Source organism: Apodemus sylvaticus, chromosome 21 (assembly GCF_947179515.1).
Source record: "Apodemus sylvaticus chromosome 21, mApoSyl1.1, whole genome shotgun sequence".
Taxonomy (NCBI): domain Eukaryota; kingdom Metazoa; phylum Chordata; class Mammalia; order Rodentia; family Muridae; genus Apodemus; species Apodemus sylvaticus.
This window is the reverse complement of record NC_067492.1, coordinates 47,469,596-47,487,689: the sequence shown is the minus strand read 5'-3', so window position 1 is coordinate 47,487,689 and position 18,094 is coordinate 47,469,596. Positions and strand designations below refer to the sequence as shown.

Here is an 18,094-nt window from a genome sequence, read left to right as displayed (position 1 = left end):
TTAATTCATTAAAAAAATAAAATGTGGGTTTCCATACTAAGTGATGGGTTTATTATAACATTTTACGCAGATTTTCCTGGCCTCCTCCCTCCTCCACAGCTCCCCCAGCCCCTCCCTGATCCTGCTGTCCTCCCTCCCCCTTTCTCCCTGTCCCAGTTCCAACTGTCACCTGCTCTCTCAGCTCAGGGTGGCCCCTGCCCTCCTCATGGTCTCTCTTCTACTTTAGTGACACACATGGGACTTGCTCTCAGGCAGCCCACGGCCTTTCTTGGGCTGCGCTCATCAGTTACTGTAGACTGCAGAAGGTAAACTGCTGCTCTGCTCCCTCCTCTCCTTTGAGAAGAACAGAGGGCACAGGTATCTTCCAAAGAGTTCAGATTCAAGATTTGACCTTTTAGAGTGTCTTAGTTAAATATTTTACTTATTATTCATAAATGCACATCATATGCTCGATCCAAATTGTCTTCCCATGCCTCTGCCAAGCAAGCACAGGAGGTCAGTCCAGGTACAGTTCTTCTCAGGACGCAGCCTGCCTCTAACAGTGTTTCCTGGACTTGTATACCAGCCGTCTAAGACCCGAGCAGAATGGCTGCAGGATGAGGGTCTTACTCTGGGGTAGGCACTGAAAGACTGATGACCCAGCGTGAGGCTAGAGGCTAACGCTCCAGCGCTCAGAAGGGGCCTCGAACCGTGACTGGATCCTGGGAACATGCAGGAGCTGGAAGGAAATGGGAAAGAAACAGAAGACAGACAAAAACTAACAAATAAAACATTACCCCATTCCTGAAAGGATGATTTACAAAGTTTGGGGTGTTGGCCACAGCATTTCAAGAAACTTCTTTCTGATCTAGTGAGGAGGGCTGCCCTCGGTGTCCATTCTTACCCATCTCTGCTGGTTAAAAATGGAGATGTCAGTAAAGGTTTCTGTGGGTTGGGCCATATCACACCCATTTTTATATTATTAGCAGAGATTAAGAGATGGACTTAGGATGGCTTCCCCTTTCCTCGGCGCGCTGCTAGCTGTTCGCATCGCTCTCTTACGCTTCCTATTGTATCATACACCTAGAATCAGAATGATTATAGGACTCATTTTTGCCTGAGGACTCATATCCAAATTCTATCGTGTTTAAATATGCCTACAATAAGGTTGCCTGGTCTCAGACACCGCCCAAAGTCTGGGCCAGGTTGATGAAGTCAGTCTGCACCAGGTTTTCCTTCTCTTCTCTCCTGACAACTGCAGGGAGCACCTCACACACCTGGAACATGTGGATCTTCACAAGAACATTCCAGATATGAACTTTAGCGGAGTCTATGAAGTACCTAGCAATGTGTGATATTTACACATCAATATTAATAGCGATAATTAATGTCTCTTCATTCTTGTGTAGGGGGCCAGACACCCTCTATTAAACTTAAACGCCTCCACTCTGTGACTGAATTATGACAAGAATGGAGAAAGACTGGCATTAAAATCTGGGCAGCTATTTCTCCTGAAATATTTCAAAAATACCACTGGCATTCATTTTTAGGTGCTTTGTAGCCACTTGTGCCGTTAATGAAGTCGTTCATATAAGCTGAGTTTCATCTGTCTGATGTTAGATTTCTCTCAAGTCCAGATAAAATGCATGTGTGTGTGTGTGTGTGTATAAAGCTACAGTTCATCAAAATGAATGCCAAACATATAGTTCAAGCCAGACAGTCTTCGTAAAACAAAAAACAACAAAATCAAGAAAGTTGATGTGAAGTTAAAAAGCACAAAGGGCCCACCAACGCCAGGTGACCCCTGGGGTTCACCTCACCGATGTCAGGTGACCCCTGGGGTTCACTTCACCAATGCCAGGTGACTCCTGGGGTTCACCTCACCAATGCCAGGTGACCCCTGGGGTTCACCTCACCAATGCCAGGTGACCCCTGGGGTTCACCTCACCAATGCCAGGTGACCCCTGGGGTTCATCTCACCAACGCCAGGTGACCCCTGGGGTTCACCTCAACATATATTTCTTGGCACTGAATATTGAAGCCAGGGATCTCCACAAGGAAGGCAAAGCTCCAAAATCCCAAACAGTTAGACTCTTCTATTTCCAAATTGTTTCAGATCATAGCAAATTTCCAAATTCTTTTATGCTGTAAGAATAACAATCTGGATAATGATCTCTCTCTCTCTCTCTCTCTCTCTCACACACACACACACACACACACACACACTATAGCAACAAATGCTACCTGATCCAAAACTCCTCAGTGCAATATTAACTGTCCAAGCTTCATCAAGACCATAGCAAATCATGTCTTGGTGTTTATATCCAGGGTGTATGAACCCTAGGGACCTATTAGGAAACGTGTTTTTACATTGAATAAACTGGTTTCAGAAAGAGCATTTTGTTATTTTCTTAGAAGCTGGAAAGATATTCGAAAAAATTCAACATGTCTTCCGTGCAAACATGAAAGAGACTGGAGATGGCACGCAAGGAGAGCCTCATAGAAATCCATGATCCGGCAGAGGGGGAACAAAAGATACTGCAAGGCATGGGGACGTCTTTGACATCAACTTCCTCTCCTACAGTGCTTGTGAAAATACAACATGATGTAGAAAATTTTAATCCCAATCCAGGGTTTCTACCCCGCCTTTGATCATTTAGTTCCGGGATAAGAGACAACTTTTATTATTTACAATAAGCACTAATCAGCACTAGAGCTGATCAGTCATCTACCCTCTGTACTATCAAAAATCCATTTCCTATCGATAACCCCAAGTTATGACTATGTCTCTTCTAGGCTGCTCTTCTCTCCCTCGGGGCCATGCCTTCTTCACTCCTAAGCCACCGCGTGCCCTTCCTCCGTAACCACCTTCTCCCACCTGTGTCTGTTCTGCCTAGCTGTTATTTGGTGTCAGCATCTTTATTTACAATCAGAAATAACTTAGGGATAAGGTCACATAGCTTCATCTAGGTCTACATGCAGCAGTCTCATCTCTGGGACAACCAGGTCTTGGGAACCACACTTAGTATTACAAAACACAGCAAAAATCCAAACCTCAACAAGAAAATTCAACTGACAGAATACATTTAGTAATGTGTGAGACAGCTACATAGTGCTTAAACACTGAGGTGCTGTTGATTAGCCAACCAAAGGGCTCAGATTAAAGATTAATTATGCTTAACAATGGTGGAGTAACAGGGACTCTGGCATATCGCTAGTGGGAACTTAAAATCCCACAGCCACACTGTAACACATAGCTTAGCATCTTCCTTCACAGATACCACAGACATCCCACCCGTTCTGCTTATAGCTGCTGAAGAGGAGGGAGAACCTCTGTCCTAGACATTCCACAGGCTTGTCTAGGAACGCCCACAGTATATTTGTAATAATCCCCATCCAGAAACTATCCAGAATGTCTATTTAAAAAGCAGATTTGTAAACAGCTGTACATCAATACAGTGGGAAGCCACAAAGCAAAAAGGAAATTCAAGCTTTGGATTTAGGCATGTGGATGAACTTCAGGCTGAAAGGAGAATGGGGGGGGAGGGTGCTTAAACTCCATTTTTTATCAAATTCCACAAGTCTATGATTGCTAGGGATGAGACCAAAAAAAGCTTTTGGCAATATGTCGTTTTCGTTGTGTTCCTTGGATATTTGCATATCCCCAACATAAGCAAATTGCATATAAAACATTTTAAAGGACCAATTAAGAGACAATAGGATCATGTCCAAAGGCCACCAGAAGTAACCTGAAGACACCTCTGTAACTTTAATTTTTCAACGCGTTTTTTTAATGATGGTTCTTAAACCCTTTAACCTCCCCTGTAGCCCACTACCCACTAGAGGTAATAGGGGAAAAAAAGATATGGAGAAATAAACCTACTTAGAAAGGTTCTTTGGAGTAACTTCGATATTGTCTAGAAACGGACAGCTCAATTCACAGGTCAGTAGTGGCAGCTCGGTGCACTCGCAAACACTTCACAGATACCCCAGCAGTCCAGTTTGGTAGAGTCGGGTTGGGAACAGCAGTGGCATGACCTAGCAGAGACAGCCAGGCCCCAGCCTTGGCTTGAGTCAGCAGGGGGGACCCAAGGGGAATGCCAAGAAAAGTTCTGACGATGCGCCTCTCAACCAAGCGAGACCAACGCAGACACAAGACCAACAAATGTTGCGCAGCTGGCTCTACAAGCAAGCCGTGCTCAGCCCATCACTGTCCACCAAGTCCTTTCTATGCTCCCTCTAAACATCACGTGTCCTCCACAGGTGTTGCCTCAGGATGTGCATCTGTCTCAGCTGGCATCACTCTGCCAACAAAAGCTACAACACACTCCCAACAATTCTTTGGTGTGTTTCTATGGAGTCCTGACAGATACAGCCCAGCTACACAATGTAAGACGGACCAATACACGTGTCATTAGGGAAGAATCCTTCATCACGGGCCCTTTCACATGCTTGCTTTAGCAGAACATCCTCTCTCCTGTGTCTGCTTCAGAGTAACGTTCCTTCGCGAGTCCGCCTTAGCCTTTCGCACCTGTGTCCACTTTAACAAAATGTTCCTTCCCATGTTTGTCCCAGCAAAACACCTTCCAACCGACTTTCCAAAGAACCCTTAGGTTTCTACTTCATACCTCCTTCAGTTAAACCTAAGATAATTTGGGTACCACAATAACAGCACAGTGATTGGATAAAACACAGACTCTATGCCTCGATCGGATGGGCTCTTGGATGGAGGTGTGTAAGTTTTTAAAAATGTATTGCTTGTGCCTAATGAGGAATAAAGACAGTTAAAGTTACTATATTGAAACCACAGTAAAGTTGAGTCAAGCAAAACAAAAAAAAATGACAGATCCTAAATCAAGAGGCAAACTGCAAACAATTATGGACAGAAAACAGAACGTTTACTCAGACTCCAAGTTTGGTCACACAAATATTTGATACAAACAATGCACAGAATTGTAAGCATACAGAGAGAGAGCAGGTAACACCTTCAAGCAGTGTTCAAGATTAATAAAAACCAATTATGTGTCTGTGGCAAATTATTAATACTGCCAAAATGAAAATGTACAGTTTTATTTATAATGTAATAGCAAGCCATGTGCATATGTGAAATAGGATGCTTCCCGACTGATAGCCGTGAGCAATCAGCTGCTAAAATACAGAAATATAGGGGAAATTTTAGCGTATGAATTTGGCACGCCTATCTTGGCACTCTTAAAAACTTTGAGATAAAATTGAGGGAATAAGAGAGGTGCATCAACTGATACAGAGGTCGCCAAACCCCACCAAGAGGGCGTCAGTCGCTACTGCTTGACAGTGTGATGACGGTCTATGGCAGTGTGATGGTGCAAGTCCGCAGTTCCAAAAGTCAGGAAGTGGGGAAGGAGGATCAAGGAGTTTAAGGTAATCAGAACAAAACAAGAGAAAGAAAAGAAAACAAAAACAAAAACAACCAAACCACTCCATCCATCCATTCATCATCCATCCGGAAGCCAATGAAGGCGCGACACGAAGAACCGAGCAGCTCGCAGAGCTTGCAGCCTGAGCTCCAGAGAGGGACTGACGTTGGGAGGACCGTGTCCCCGGCACCCCGCCCCAGGCGCGCGGCCGCGGCGTCCGTCCCGAGCGGCGGTTGAGCCGGCGGCTCGCGCACTGGGGCCGCCGCTGCAGCCCGCAGCCTCCGGCGCGGCCGCTCGCGCACGCGCAGTTAGCAGTCGCTGCTGGGCGGCTGCCGGCGGGATCCGTCTGGGGAGACGCCGGGCACCGAGTAGCGGCCAGTCGGACACCTAAGCTGCCGCTGCTGGACACAAGCCCGCAGGACAGGTGTGTAGAGCGCGGGCCGCCTTCCTGCAGCTTGTTCTCTGGGGACGGGGTGGTGCCCGGCAGCATCCTCTTCTGAGACTGGAGAGCGCTCCGCTTGGTGCGGCCAGGTGAGGCTGCAGGACGAGTTTAGGGATGGATGTGCGAGTTAGACTCTTGGGTGGGCTCTGCCCGCCTCGGGGACAGAGATCAGCCCTGGGTGGAGGGAGATGCCACCGCGAGTCCCTTGGGTCCCCCGCCCCCTGCTTTGCTGACACTGGGGAAGGCCAGGTTGCCCTGCCCAGCCTGGCGCCCCTCGAGTCCGTTATCCCAGCGGTTGCCACCGCTGCGGTTGCCACCGTGGCCCGGTTCCATCACGGAGCAATACCAGGATCTCTGGAGAGTTCGTCACACGTTTCTAGAAAACACAAACAAAACCAACCCGGGCTCATTTGCAGCCCACCTTTCTGCGAAGTTAGAAGAACTCTACCCCGCCCCACCCCCTGCCGCCGCCCCCAAACCTGGTGGCCAGAGAATCCTGGCCACTCCCTAGACACTTGGGTGGAGCCTAACTGGGCCACTGGGGAGTGACCGGGAGTGTGTTGAATCCAGAAAACCTTAGTGACTAGAGACTCATTATCGAAAGCCTGTTTACTATCAATCAGATACTTTAGCTGAATTTAAGTAGCATCTGCCCCACCCAGGAGGAAGAAGCTGTGCAGGGGTTTGTTTGGGAAGTTGGGAACTGGAAACAGAAGGTTTAAAAATAAATAAAAAATTTAGGCAAAACAAAAATTGAAAGTCAATAACTCAATGTCTCTGAAGATTAATTTTATGTTGAAAGTTTTTGATACATAGAATAGTAAATCATGGTGAGTTTTGTTGCCCTGAAAATTTGACATCTCTCTAGGTAGCCCTCTTTTCTGGTAATTGTAATTTTGACCATTTTCTAGTCCACAGTCTGTTGGTTTGACCATCCAGATACATTGATCTTGTCCCCTAAACTTCAGATAGTCTTTTTTTGGTCTTGGTTTTTCATTAGTCTTGTTGGTTTGTTGCCTGTAATGACGGCTATGCAGCTAGCAGGTGCTAGCAGGTGGGTGCTGTCGAGAGGCTCGGCCTTGTTTGGTGTCTATTAAACTTTCCTTCTTTATTATGTAATTAGAAAACTGGGACCACCAGCTTTGATAGGACTTTCATCTCAAAGGTGACAAGAAGCCCAGAGCAGGGAAACAGTTAGTTCAGTTGTCCTTTGAACAACAGTGTTAGTCACTTACTGACAAGGTATCAAGGGCAGGGAGCTTATACTGTCCTTCTGTAGTTGGAAAGAATCACAGGGTGTTTCCAGACATTGCTCCAGAGGTGTGCAGATGATGTCTGATACCTCAGTCAGCCTTAGGTCCAAATCACACAGGCAAAACTTCTCAGTTAGAAGAGCATCGATTTACAAGAGTGTGTGTACCTTAAATGGGGAAGTAGTGAGGCTGGAGAGAGGACCCAGCGGTGGAGAACACACGCTGCTATTGCAGAGGACGCGAAATCCACCTGTAACTCCAGTTAGAGGGCTTCTGATGCCCCTTTCTGGCCTCCTCTGGCATCCACACATATGTGCACATAACCACACAGGAGAAACATACATACAATTAAAGTACATATATATATATATATATATATATATATATACACACACACACACACATTGTATATAGATATATGGCAAACACTCAAAAGGAAAGAATGAGTTGTGGAAGGGGCAGTATATGGTCAGAATTACTAAACATTTTTAAAGTCGTGTCTAGTTTAAGAATTGTTTTTAGAAAACACCAGGCTAACAAGAGGGCAGGGTTGGTTATAAAGGTCAGCTGGCATGGACATGACACGGACTGAAAACTTACCAGTGTCTGTCAGGAAGGTTAGGTCCCTAGTGGAGGAGGCTGAGGAATCAAAATGTGTTCATTGCACAAATGCCCTCCTGCTGAATTCAGTTCCCAGACACCCCAAGGGACCAGCGAGACTACTCCGTCTATTGTTGCTTTGTTTTTTGGTAGTGCGCCCGGGGCCTTGGGGACGCAGGCAAGTGCCATGGGTGTCCTCACTCCCAGCCCGAGTCCATGCATTTAGAACCAGTTTGGCTGACTAGAGGTTGTGTCAGTAGATGGGGGAGTTAAAGACACAGACAAGCATGTTTACAATTTTTAAAATTACATTTATTAAACCAGGTGTGATTTATTAAGCTAATCTTAACACTTGGGAGGCAGGGGCAGGTCGCTCTCTGATTTCTAGGCTAGCCTGGTCTACACAGTGAGTTTCAGGACAGCCAGGAATACAAAATAAAAATTCAAAATAAAATAAAATTGCATTTATTTATTTATTATCTATTCTTTATTTATGGGGGTGGTCAAGTACTACGACACACACGTAGAGGTCAGAGGACAGCTTTGGGAATCAGTTCTTTCCCTCCACCGTGCGGGTCCTGGGGATTAAACTTGGGTCGTCAGGCTTAGCAGCAAGCTCTGTCTGAGCCCTCTCGATGCCCACAATAATAAGCATTCTCAGTTCCAGGGAAAGAGCAAGTCTGGCCTAAGGAAGGCCGTGGGTCACCTCTGGGGTGGACAAGTCCCTGAAGCTACAGAGTGACCTCTGGATGTGAGTGAGGCTCGGGAATCTTCAGATAGCTTTCATAGAAGCAAAAAGTATATACAGTGAATGAAAACAATAAATAAGGAGACTGCTCCTAGGTGTGCCGCAGGAGCTAGATTCCCATAGACGAGAGATTAGCCAGAGGCAGAGACTTCAGGGAGAGTCCAGAGTCCTCAGGACCCTAAGCCATGTGAGGAGATGGGGAAGGGGAAAGGGGAGAGGAGAGGAGAGGGGGGAACCAGGGGAGAGGAGAGGAGAGAGGGGAACCAGGGGAGAGGAGAGAGGTCCAGCCGCCAGGAAGCCACAGGTCTAGAGGTCTAGATTTTATTGGGAAGAGTCTAGGGTAAGAGCAGCTCAGCCCTGGGCAGGAAAGTTCAGGGTAGAGGGCAGGATATGCCAGACTTACCCCATGACAGGTAGGACTGAGGGATGCTGGGAAAACCTGGAGGCCAGGTCTGCTGTGATATGTTAAATAGGCGCCTTGTGGGTTTGAAACTCCATAGATAAGAAGAGAAGCTAGTGTGGCGGTGAGCCCCTGTAATCACCATGCTGGGGAGGCACACAGCCCCTGGATCCCTGCGTACAGCCAGTGTGGGAAGTGTGGGAAGGTCCTCAGACCCCAGCGTGGAATGGTCATATGATAGAGTGGACAGGAGCAGCTCCTTTGTTAGTTCTGTTGCTGAGACTGAAATCCTGGATATAGGAACTTAAGGAGGGAAGGGTTTGTTTATTCTGGCCTACAGTCTGAGGGGACACAGTCGATTGTGACTGGGAAGGCCTGGCAGCTGCTCACACGGTGTTTGCAGTCAGAAAGTAGAGAGATGGATTCTGGTGTCCAGCTGCTGTCTCTTCCTTCAGTCTGAGGCCACAGTCCACGGGACGGTGTCATCCTCATTAACATGAGTCTTCATAGCTCAAGGAACACAATCTAGACACCCTGGGAACAGGCCTGCTGCCCAGACGTTTCTCTCTAGATGATTCTAGATTCTGTCAAGTTGACAATATGAACTCTCCAGAAATTTATTTTGAAAGAGAAAGCATGTTTTTAAAGTGATATTGATGTTCTTTTTTTTTTACATTTATTTATTTATGGTGTGTGTGTGTATGTGTGTGTGTGTGTGTGTTGCCTCTGTTCATAAAAATGGCAGTACCTGAGTATAGAAAGCTCCTATTAAGGTATATTTCTGTTTAGTGGTTTTCAAAATGTGTGTTTTCAAAGTAAACATTAGGGTGACAGCCACCAACCCTTAGAAAAAATCAAGGTCATCTGGCTCAAACATTCATCTCAAGTTTTGATCTCAGAAAAAAGGTTGTATCCATTGAAGTAGCTAAGTAAAATAATGCTTTTGGGGGGGGATTCTGTATTATAAATTGCTCTACTGATATATAATTTGTATAGTATCAAGTTCAAGTGCTTAATATGTGTAATTATATTTGTAGACTTGAGTAGCCACTACTAGATTCCAATATTGGACATTTCATCGCCCTCAAAAGATAAGCCCACTAGCTCTCTCCCAGGGCCCTTGTCTAGCTGATGGGATCTGCTCTCCGGCTCTGTAGGTTTCTGACTTCTTTAAAGTAGAACGATACAGCATTTATGACTTTTTTATAATTGGCTTTTTCATAGGCGTTACAGTTTTGTGATCCTGCTTCCTGACCTTTTATGTTGCTGGGTGCTTTCCCAGGGTTGGAGGGCTTCGACTTAGGTCTGTATGCTCACGAGTTGACGGGTATTTGAGTTGGCCCACATTTGGATTGATAGAAGAAATGTATCTTATGGCTTGTGTCTGTGAGGACTTAGGCTTTGTTTACTTTGGCTATTTTGAGTGGAATCACTGGACATGTTGAAACATGCCACTGCAGTTCCTACTGTGTTGGTGTGATACATTGCCACTCCTCAGCAGCAAGTGAGAGTTTCAATTCCTCCAGTCTGTGTGGCCTTCAATCATCATTGTTGATAATTCTGGTGCTTGTAGCGACATCTCGATCAGGCCCACCCTTCTTAAGTAGACCCATATACATCTATAGCTATCTATTTCCTAAAACATCTTAGTGTTCTAAGAATCTACTTTAAAAATTTCCCCCTGTCCATGTTAGCATTATGGAAAGAACAGCATACATGAGGAGGAGGAGGGGGAGGAGGAGGAGGAGGAAGAAGGGGAGGAGGAAGGAGGAAGGGGAGGAGGAGGAAGGAGAAGGGGAGGAGGAGGAGGAAAAGGGGAGGAGGAAGAAGGAGGAAGGGGAAGAAGGGGAGGAGGAAGGAGGGGAGGAGGAAAGAGGGAGGAAGGGGAGGAGGAGGGGGAAGGACAGGAGGAGGAGTTATTGTATGACTGCTTTTGAATCAATGACATGGAACTGTCTCAGTGCCCAACAGTACTCATTTGAAAGCCTGTTGGCACCAAGGGAGAAATTTTGAATTAGTGGATGCTGATGAGAGTCGATGACAGCATAATTACATAAGCCAGGCACTTCTGCTAAGAAGACAGCAAGCTTGCTGGGCGGTGGTGGCGCACACCTTTACTCCCAGCACTTGGGAGGCAGAGGCAGGCAGATTTCTGAGTTTGAGGCCATCCTGGTCTACAGAGTGAGTTCCAGGACAGCTAGGCCTACGCAGAGAAACCCTGTCTCGGAAAAAAAAAAAAAGAAAGGAAAAAAGAAAAAGAAAAAAAAAGAAGAAGGCAGCAAGCTATGTCTGGCCTTTGCTCCGCAGTTCTATGTTGTTTGAAGAAACAATAACTGGGTCAGATAACTAGGTGATGATCATGGAAGTTTAGGAATGGTGAGTTGTCTAGAACATGGTCCTCATCAGACAGTCTGCGACAGCATGGGACTTGACTTTGGCAAAGCACTATTTCATTGAATGTTTGAATAAAAATCCCTTAGTTTTTGGTGTTTAGATGTAAGTCACTTCTAGATGTACCATTATCAGATGTTGAATTTTGTACATACTTAAGTCACATTATGTGAAACAATGTAAGTGAAAATTTAGGGATCACAACATCTTTACAATATTTGCATCTCATAGGCACTTGCGGACATCTTATATCTTTACACATTAGCTCTTTGATTTTGGAAGACGACTTAAAAATGAAAGTTAGAAGTTGGTGTTTGACTTGGTCAAGGCTTACTTTAAATACTGTTGCTAGTGAGTAAGGCACTGTAGACTGAAGGAGAAGTCGTTGCTTCCTTTGGTTCTTACCACAAGGCATCCCCACCTGGGTTTTCACTGGCTGCTCTTAATTTCACAGAGAGTCAATATGCATTTCCAGGGTGTTGGACTGTGCTTGGGTCTCCTGTTCATCACGGCCAATGCGGATTTTATGGAGGATGGTGTTGAGGTGGAAGACTTCAGTGAAAATTCAGACGACAGTAATCTTAACGATGAACCTTCCTCGGGGGTAAGATGGTTGAGAAGTGAGTTATACGCTATTCTTTCCATGGTCATAGGAGTGACAGATCTCTCACTATACATGTCCTTCTCTCCTGACAGCCTTTGTCTTCACAGTGGATAGTAAGACCTCACTTTTTCCAGCTGTGTTCCTTAGAGTGCCACACAGCAAAAATTTGTGTCTGCCACCTAATCCAGTTGTGCTCAGGATGCAGGTGCAGAGCTTTTGCTGACGAGACAGGAGCTCGCTGGTTATAGAGGGCCAAGTCCTTTAGCAAAGACCAAGGCCTTCAGTTTTAGTTCTGGTAATCCCAGCCTTCTCCAGACAAAATGGAAGGTACCATCATTTATGGTTCTCAGGACATAAAGGGAGCGACTTTTGCTTATTTATTTCTCTGTGGGTAGCAAATGGCTACACGGGAGATTTGAACAGGGAAGGGTGGCCGTGTGGGTTTGAGCTGGGCTGTGCCAGGGCTCCACCTCTGTGCTGTCACTGAAGGTTTACATTCTGAGGAGATGACTGACCGGAGACTTCGAAACATAGAGACTTTGCCCTATCTACCTTGACTATTCCCTGGAGCAGTACTCTAGCTTCCTAATGCTACAACCTTTAATGCAGTTCCTCATGCTCTGGTGACCCCAACCATAAGATTATTGTTGATGCTACATCATTACTGTAATTTTGCAACTGTAATGAAATGCAACATTTCTGTGCTTTCCCCATGGTCTTAGGTGACCCTCATGTGAGAGGGTCATTCCACCCCAGGACCCTCCCCAAGGAGTGGTGACCCACAGGTCACTTGGCTCTCTAGAACCATGTCTCTGCTGCCTCCATATTGAGTATATTCACATCTAAAATTGTGATAACTAGAAATCATCCATCCTGTTGTGCCGGCCTCTGGTCAAAGGGCCCAGAGAAGTCACAGGAAGTTCCCACAGATTCCTTTACTCCATCTCCTGTTTACTGGATTTTTAATATGCAAATATAAGTGTTATTATCTGTCTGCAGTGAATATTGTGCTTCCCCTAAATTTCGATCTCTGCAAAGATATTCTTGTGAAACCAGTTCTGTGATTTGCAAAGCAATGCCTAAAGTACCAACAGCTGGGGCAGATACACTGCTACAGGGGTCTTTGGAGGTTCATACTTAAAAACAAATCACAAGACTCTTCACCATGAGGGACTAGATTTGGTGAGGTGGCAAGTGAGACAAACATTAAAAATTCATTACTGGACATCAGTTATACAGGGTAACAGGTTTCATTTTGACATTGCCGAGACATGAGCTTCACAGCCAGATCCCATGCCCCTCCATCTGTGTTGCCCCTGTGTACTGTGTACTAGGTTCTGAACCAGCAGAATGACGTCAGATATTTGCAAAATAAATAACTTTAGCTTTTAAAAATTCTCTTTTCTAGACTATTAAATATAAGACACCTCAACCTATAGGAGAAGTATATTTTACAGAAACATTTGATAGTGGAAATCTGGCTGGGTGAGTGTCTCCACGTTTTCTTCAGTTTGATGAGTGTCCTGAACCTATTGGTCTGTGAGAATTAGTGCTCCTGTGACCTTCTAGGATAGTTTAAAGCTGTGTATTTCTACAGAGAGACACAAATTTGGCATGCAAAGAAAGCACACAGCATTTGCTTGTTCACTAAAGGAGAAATTAACAGTGGCAATTGATAACCCAGCTTTGAGTTTCTGTTGCAGCCTCAGTGATAGTACACACCTCTGCGAGGGTAATAGCTACTGTCTGCTGTGCCCCAGCCCCTCTGCCGGGGGCCAGATGTGTACTCCATCCCCATTTCCCGCTGAGAACCCAGCCTGGTGTGCGTACTTATTCCCCAGACACCAGCTAAGCCAAGCCGATTGAACTCCTGCCCCTGGGATTGCCCTAAGACTAGATTAACTGATCAGCTTCTTAGTACTAAGAAGTACTTTTCACTCAAAAGTTTTTGAATGAAAACTCTGGTTGTGTCGGGTAACAACCTCTTGTATTTTTGCATGCGTTTTTTTATCTATAAATTGCAAATCTTATTTTAATGGCAAATATCTTTGTTTACTTGTATTTACAGGTGGGTCTTATCCAAAGCAAAGAAGGATGATATGGATTCAGAAATTTCTATTTATGATGGTAAAATACTTATTCAAATATTAGTTAGCCACAATCGATGTTCACAGCCTTGAGATTATATTTTTGTTACGTTATGTTGGCCGGAAGTTCCACTCTGCCTTCCACCAGCCCCTCTACGGTTTTTCAGGGATTTCCCACTCTAACCGGTTGTCTGTCTCTTAGAGTACAGTTGGACTTTGCCCCAGTAATCTTACGTGCACTGAGCTGTTCTGGACCCTTTGCCTCAAGCCTGGGCACTCACGGGTCGAGCAATGAGCGCTGTGAGACTGTGGTCACCAGGCAGCCAGCAGCATCAGGCCTTGTCCTTGTCCACAGGATCCCTGATGCTGCCGTCTTCTGGTTGGGCTGTGGAAATGTCTTTCAGGGTCATATTTCCTTCCCTAGAAGGACTACCTCAGAGAATGACAAAAGAGTGTCTTCCTTCTGGTCCACAGTCTCCCCAACCATCATGTCCAAAAGGAAGGTCTCCCTCTGCTCCGGCTGAGCGTGAGGGGAGTTCCGCTGTCTAGGAAGTCCTCACACCCTGTAGCACGTGGCCTAGAACTCTTACACTGCAAGGCAGTTTATACCACAGCATGTGCTAGGCTTCCATGGCCAAATTCTTGCTCATAGCTCCCACGTGTAAGACAAAGACCCTGCCTGCTGCCTGCTGCCTCCCTCCGTACGAAACATTCTCCATCCCCACAAACCCTCCACATGAGTGTATACCCCAGATGAACCCATGGATAGACCAGTCTAAAGCCATTGAGAGAATTTTTCCCCTCAAAGAAACAATGAGACCAAGGAACGTGCTGCCCAAAATAAATCTAAATAAATACAGTATTACTTACTATCAACCAGAATGTCTGGCTTTAAGCATCTGTGTTTGAGCTCTGTATGGTCTTTAAGAGAAGAGAAGAGAAGTAAAAGGTTCATTCTGGGAAAATATAATACAAGATGGGTGGGGGTGCTTTAAGGAGACCTGCAAACTTTTGAGATAGGTCTTGCTATGTAGCCTAGGCTGTCTTCAAACATGCAATCCTCCTGCCTCGGCTATGAGTAATGGTGTGATTACAGACATGCACAACAATGTGTTGCTCCCTGCTGAAAATCTTTCTTAAGAGTACTTTTAAAATCCCAATAATTATACAAAACAACAAAAACTCAAGCTACTTTGATGGTGGGACTTGTGGTAGATGCACTGTTTTTAAAAGGAGTAAAAGCAGTCTAGAAGCATTAGTGATTTAAGCATGCCCATAAAAATAATTGTGAGTTGAAACATTATAGCAAAATAACTATCTTTTACTGAATTGAGTTTGGTTGGAACAGACAAACATATATAATTTTTGAAACTGTAATATTTTATATAAATTAAACTAAGTTTGGTTTTGTCTTTTTTTTTCTATTCTAAAATGAGTAAAGGGTTGGTGTCCAGCACAGACCAGGTCTGGGGCTACAGTTAGCTCACCTGGCTTACAGTCTGTGTAGCCCCATGGTCTGCCAACAAAAACGCTCAGCTCCAAACACTGAGGTTCCAGCCCGGAGCCCAGCTCAGCTCTGGGGCTTTGAATGCCGCACTTGTTTCATGCACACTTTTAAATTTATTTTATTCATTTTAAGTGTCTGGACAGGGCAAGCTTTGCTCTTGATCAGAGGGTGCGCTCAGCAGGGTAAGACACAGAACGGAAGTGCAGTCAGCACTCAGATCTCGCGAGAGGAACCACATTGTTATCACCATTGTTTTATTGAAAGTAGATCAAGAAAATATCATTGTGTCCATCTATGGTATTTTTTAAAGATTTATTTATCTTACATATATGAGTACTATCTCTCTCTTCAGACACTCCAGAAGAGGGCATTGGACCCCATTACAGATGGTTGTGAGCCACCGTGCAGTTGCTGGGATTTGAACTCAGAATCTCTGGAAGAGCAGTCAGTGCTCTTACTTGCTATGCCATCTCTCCAGCCCCTGTCTTCTGAGTTTTAACTAAGGAAATGAAGCCAGTTTCTGGTAAATGATAAGAAAAAGAAAAGGGGGGTGTAGAAGAGAGGAGAAGAGAAGAAGGAAGAGAAAGGATGGAATAAGGAGAGGGGAAATAGAAATTTCAGGAATCGTTTTCGTTATTAGTTTTTATTTAGTTATTTAGTTTTATTTTCTCCGTAATCAGTTTCCATGGGAGAGGACCAGCTGACAAGGCTGAGGGACGCAGCTGTGTGTCGGCCATTGCAGCCCATTCCCTTTGCTTTCTCCTTCAGGACGATGGGAACTAGAAGAACTGAAGGAAAACCAGGTGCCTGGCGACAGAGGGCTGGTTCTGAAGTCTAAAGCCAAGCACCACGCGATCTCCGCTGTGCTCGCAAAACCCTTTATTTTTGCCGATAAGCCTTTGATAGTTCAGTAAGTTTTAAGACTTTATCATTTGTATTAGTCTGCTATAATTTGACATCTGAATGTATGTTAGGTTTGGTGCTGCACACACACAAACACACACACACACACACAGAGAGAGAGAGAGAGAGAGAGAGAGAGAGAGAGAGATCCCCCCCTTTCCCTTTCCAGGTTCATAGACAAACGCATGTATACCTAGCCACACCCTGGGCTTTGGGGGGCAAACAGGTTATGATAAACTTTTACATCACATGCCCTGTAGGCACAATTCTGGTTCCGTAAAGGATGGCACATTAAGTCAACATTCTTGACTTAGCTTTTCTTGTTTCGTGCTGTTAAGATAGAAACCTCAGGATATTCAAAACAAAACAGAGCTCAGAGGCAGCAAACAGATTTCAGCAGGGCAATGTGTCTGCAGGCCGATGACCTCAGGTGCAGAGCGCTTCTTAAAGCCCCGTACTGTCTGAAGTCTCTTCCCCCTTGCACTGACCCAGCCCTGGGGTCACATGCACACTGCCCCGAGGTCAGGTGGAATCCTAACCTGCTCTCGCCTGCAGTTCTTGAAGCCAAAGTGAGGCTTTGAAAACCCCTCGCTGTTCAATGGCAGAGGAAAGGGAATGAGGCAGCGTTAGTCACAGGTTGCCTTGTATTGGAAACTGCCCCAGGTCAGTATGTCCTCCAGAGTAGCGGTGGTACCCACAGGCCTGCACACTCTGTGATCCTCTGCCAGTGCTGTGAGCGGTGCTCCTTCCTGGTTAGTTGCCCCATTTCAGTCAGTCTGTAGGAGTCCATTTCGGTAGCGATCCACTCCACAAGGGGGGTTGCCGTTGTATGAACTAACATTAGCTATGTTGCCTTTATTTACTATTAAGATTTGGTCTGATTTTTGTTTTCCTTGATAATTTTTTCTTTTTCCTCCCCCTCCATGTGGTGTGTATGCAATTGTGTGTTTATGTATACAATTATGTGTTTATGTATGTATACCTGTGTCTGTGTTTGGAGGTTTGAGGTTGATGCCGGGAATCACCCTGGACCCACCTTATTCACAGACACAGACTCTGTCTACAGCGTGGCTTCTCTCTCTAGCCAGCCTGCTCTGCAGATCCCCCAGCCCTGCCTCCTGAGCTGGAGTCACAGGCTGGCCACCATGTCCACCCCACATTGCCCTGGGTTCTGGGATCTGAACTATGGTCCTGACGCTTGGGTGTCAAGCACTTTCACTACTGAGCCGTCTCCACAGCCCTTCCTTGAGAACTGGAAAGCAGCCTTCCCAGTCACCTAAAAGTTAGGTGTGCGTAACATCACTCACTGAATGCATCATTCATTTGAAAAGGGCTGTAAAGGAAGCCAAGACAAAATTCAAGTTCTCAGGGCTAAGATAAACGTCATGTTTTCAATGTGAGTCACCAAAAAAAGGGGGAAAATGTCTTGCCAGATAAGAAGCAAACAAAATACATCTAAAACTTTCTCAAACAACTGTGAAATTATTATCTTGAAAAAAGAAAGCGAGTCAGGATCTGGCCAGCTGTCACATGGGCTAAAATATTCCCTTAAATGCTTTCAGTAGCATGTGGCGTTGGCTGACATTTTTGGAGACTTTTCCTTTCCATGGCCATGTTTGAACATACCTGCCCAAAAGTCTGAAATGCTTTGCAATTTGGAACATTTTTCTAATCTCTGTGATCACTTTTTCAAATAACAACAGTTTTGTGTTACTTTTCTTCTGTACAGTATTCATTTTAAACCTTAATTTTATACATGCACCACCTGTGTGGTGTTTGATCAT

At 45.2% G+C, this 18,094-nt stretch overlaps 1 protein-coding gene across 1 annotated transcript in view; it reads left to right on the top strand.

The window, feature by feature from the left end:
* Positions 1–5,815: 5,815 nt before the first annotated feature.
* Positions 5,816–18,094, top strand: part of Clgn (calmegin) — a 34,387-nt gene continuing 22,108 nt past the window's right edge. Inside the window, exons 1-5 of the mRNA XM_052166483.1 lie at positions 5,816–5,906; positions 11,664–11,813; positions 13,222–13,298; positions 13,882–13,940; positions 16,176–16,317. Of these exons, the coding sequence (XP_052022443.1) occupies positions 11,673–11,813; positions 13,222–13,298; positions 13,882–13,940; positions 16,176–16,317 (419 nt within the window). The 5' untranslated portion in view covers positions 5,816–5,906; positions 11,664–11,672. The remainder of the gene's footprint in view (positions 5,907–11,663; positions 11,814–13,221; positions 13,299–13,881; positions 13,941–16,175; positions 16,318–18,094) is intronic.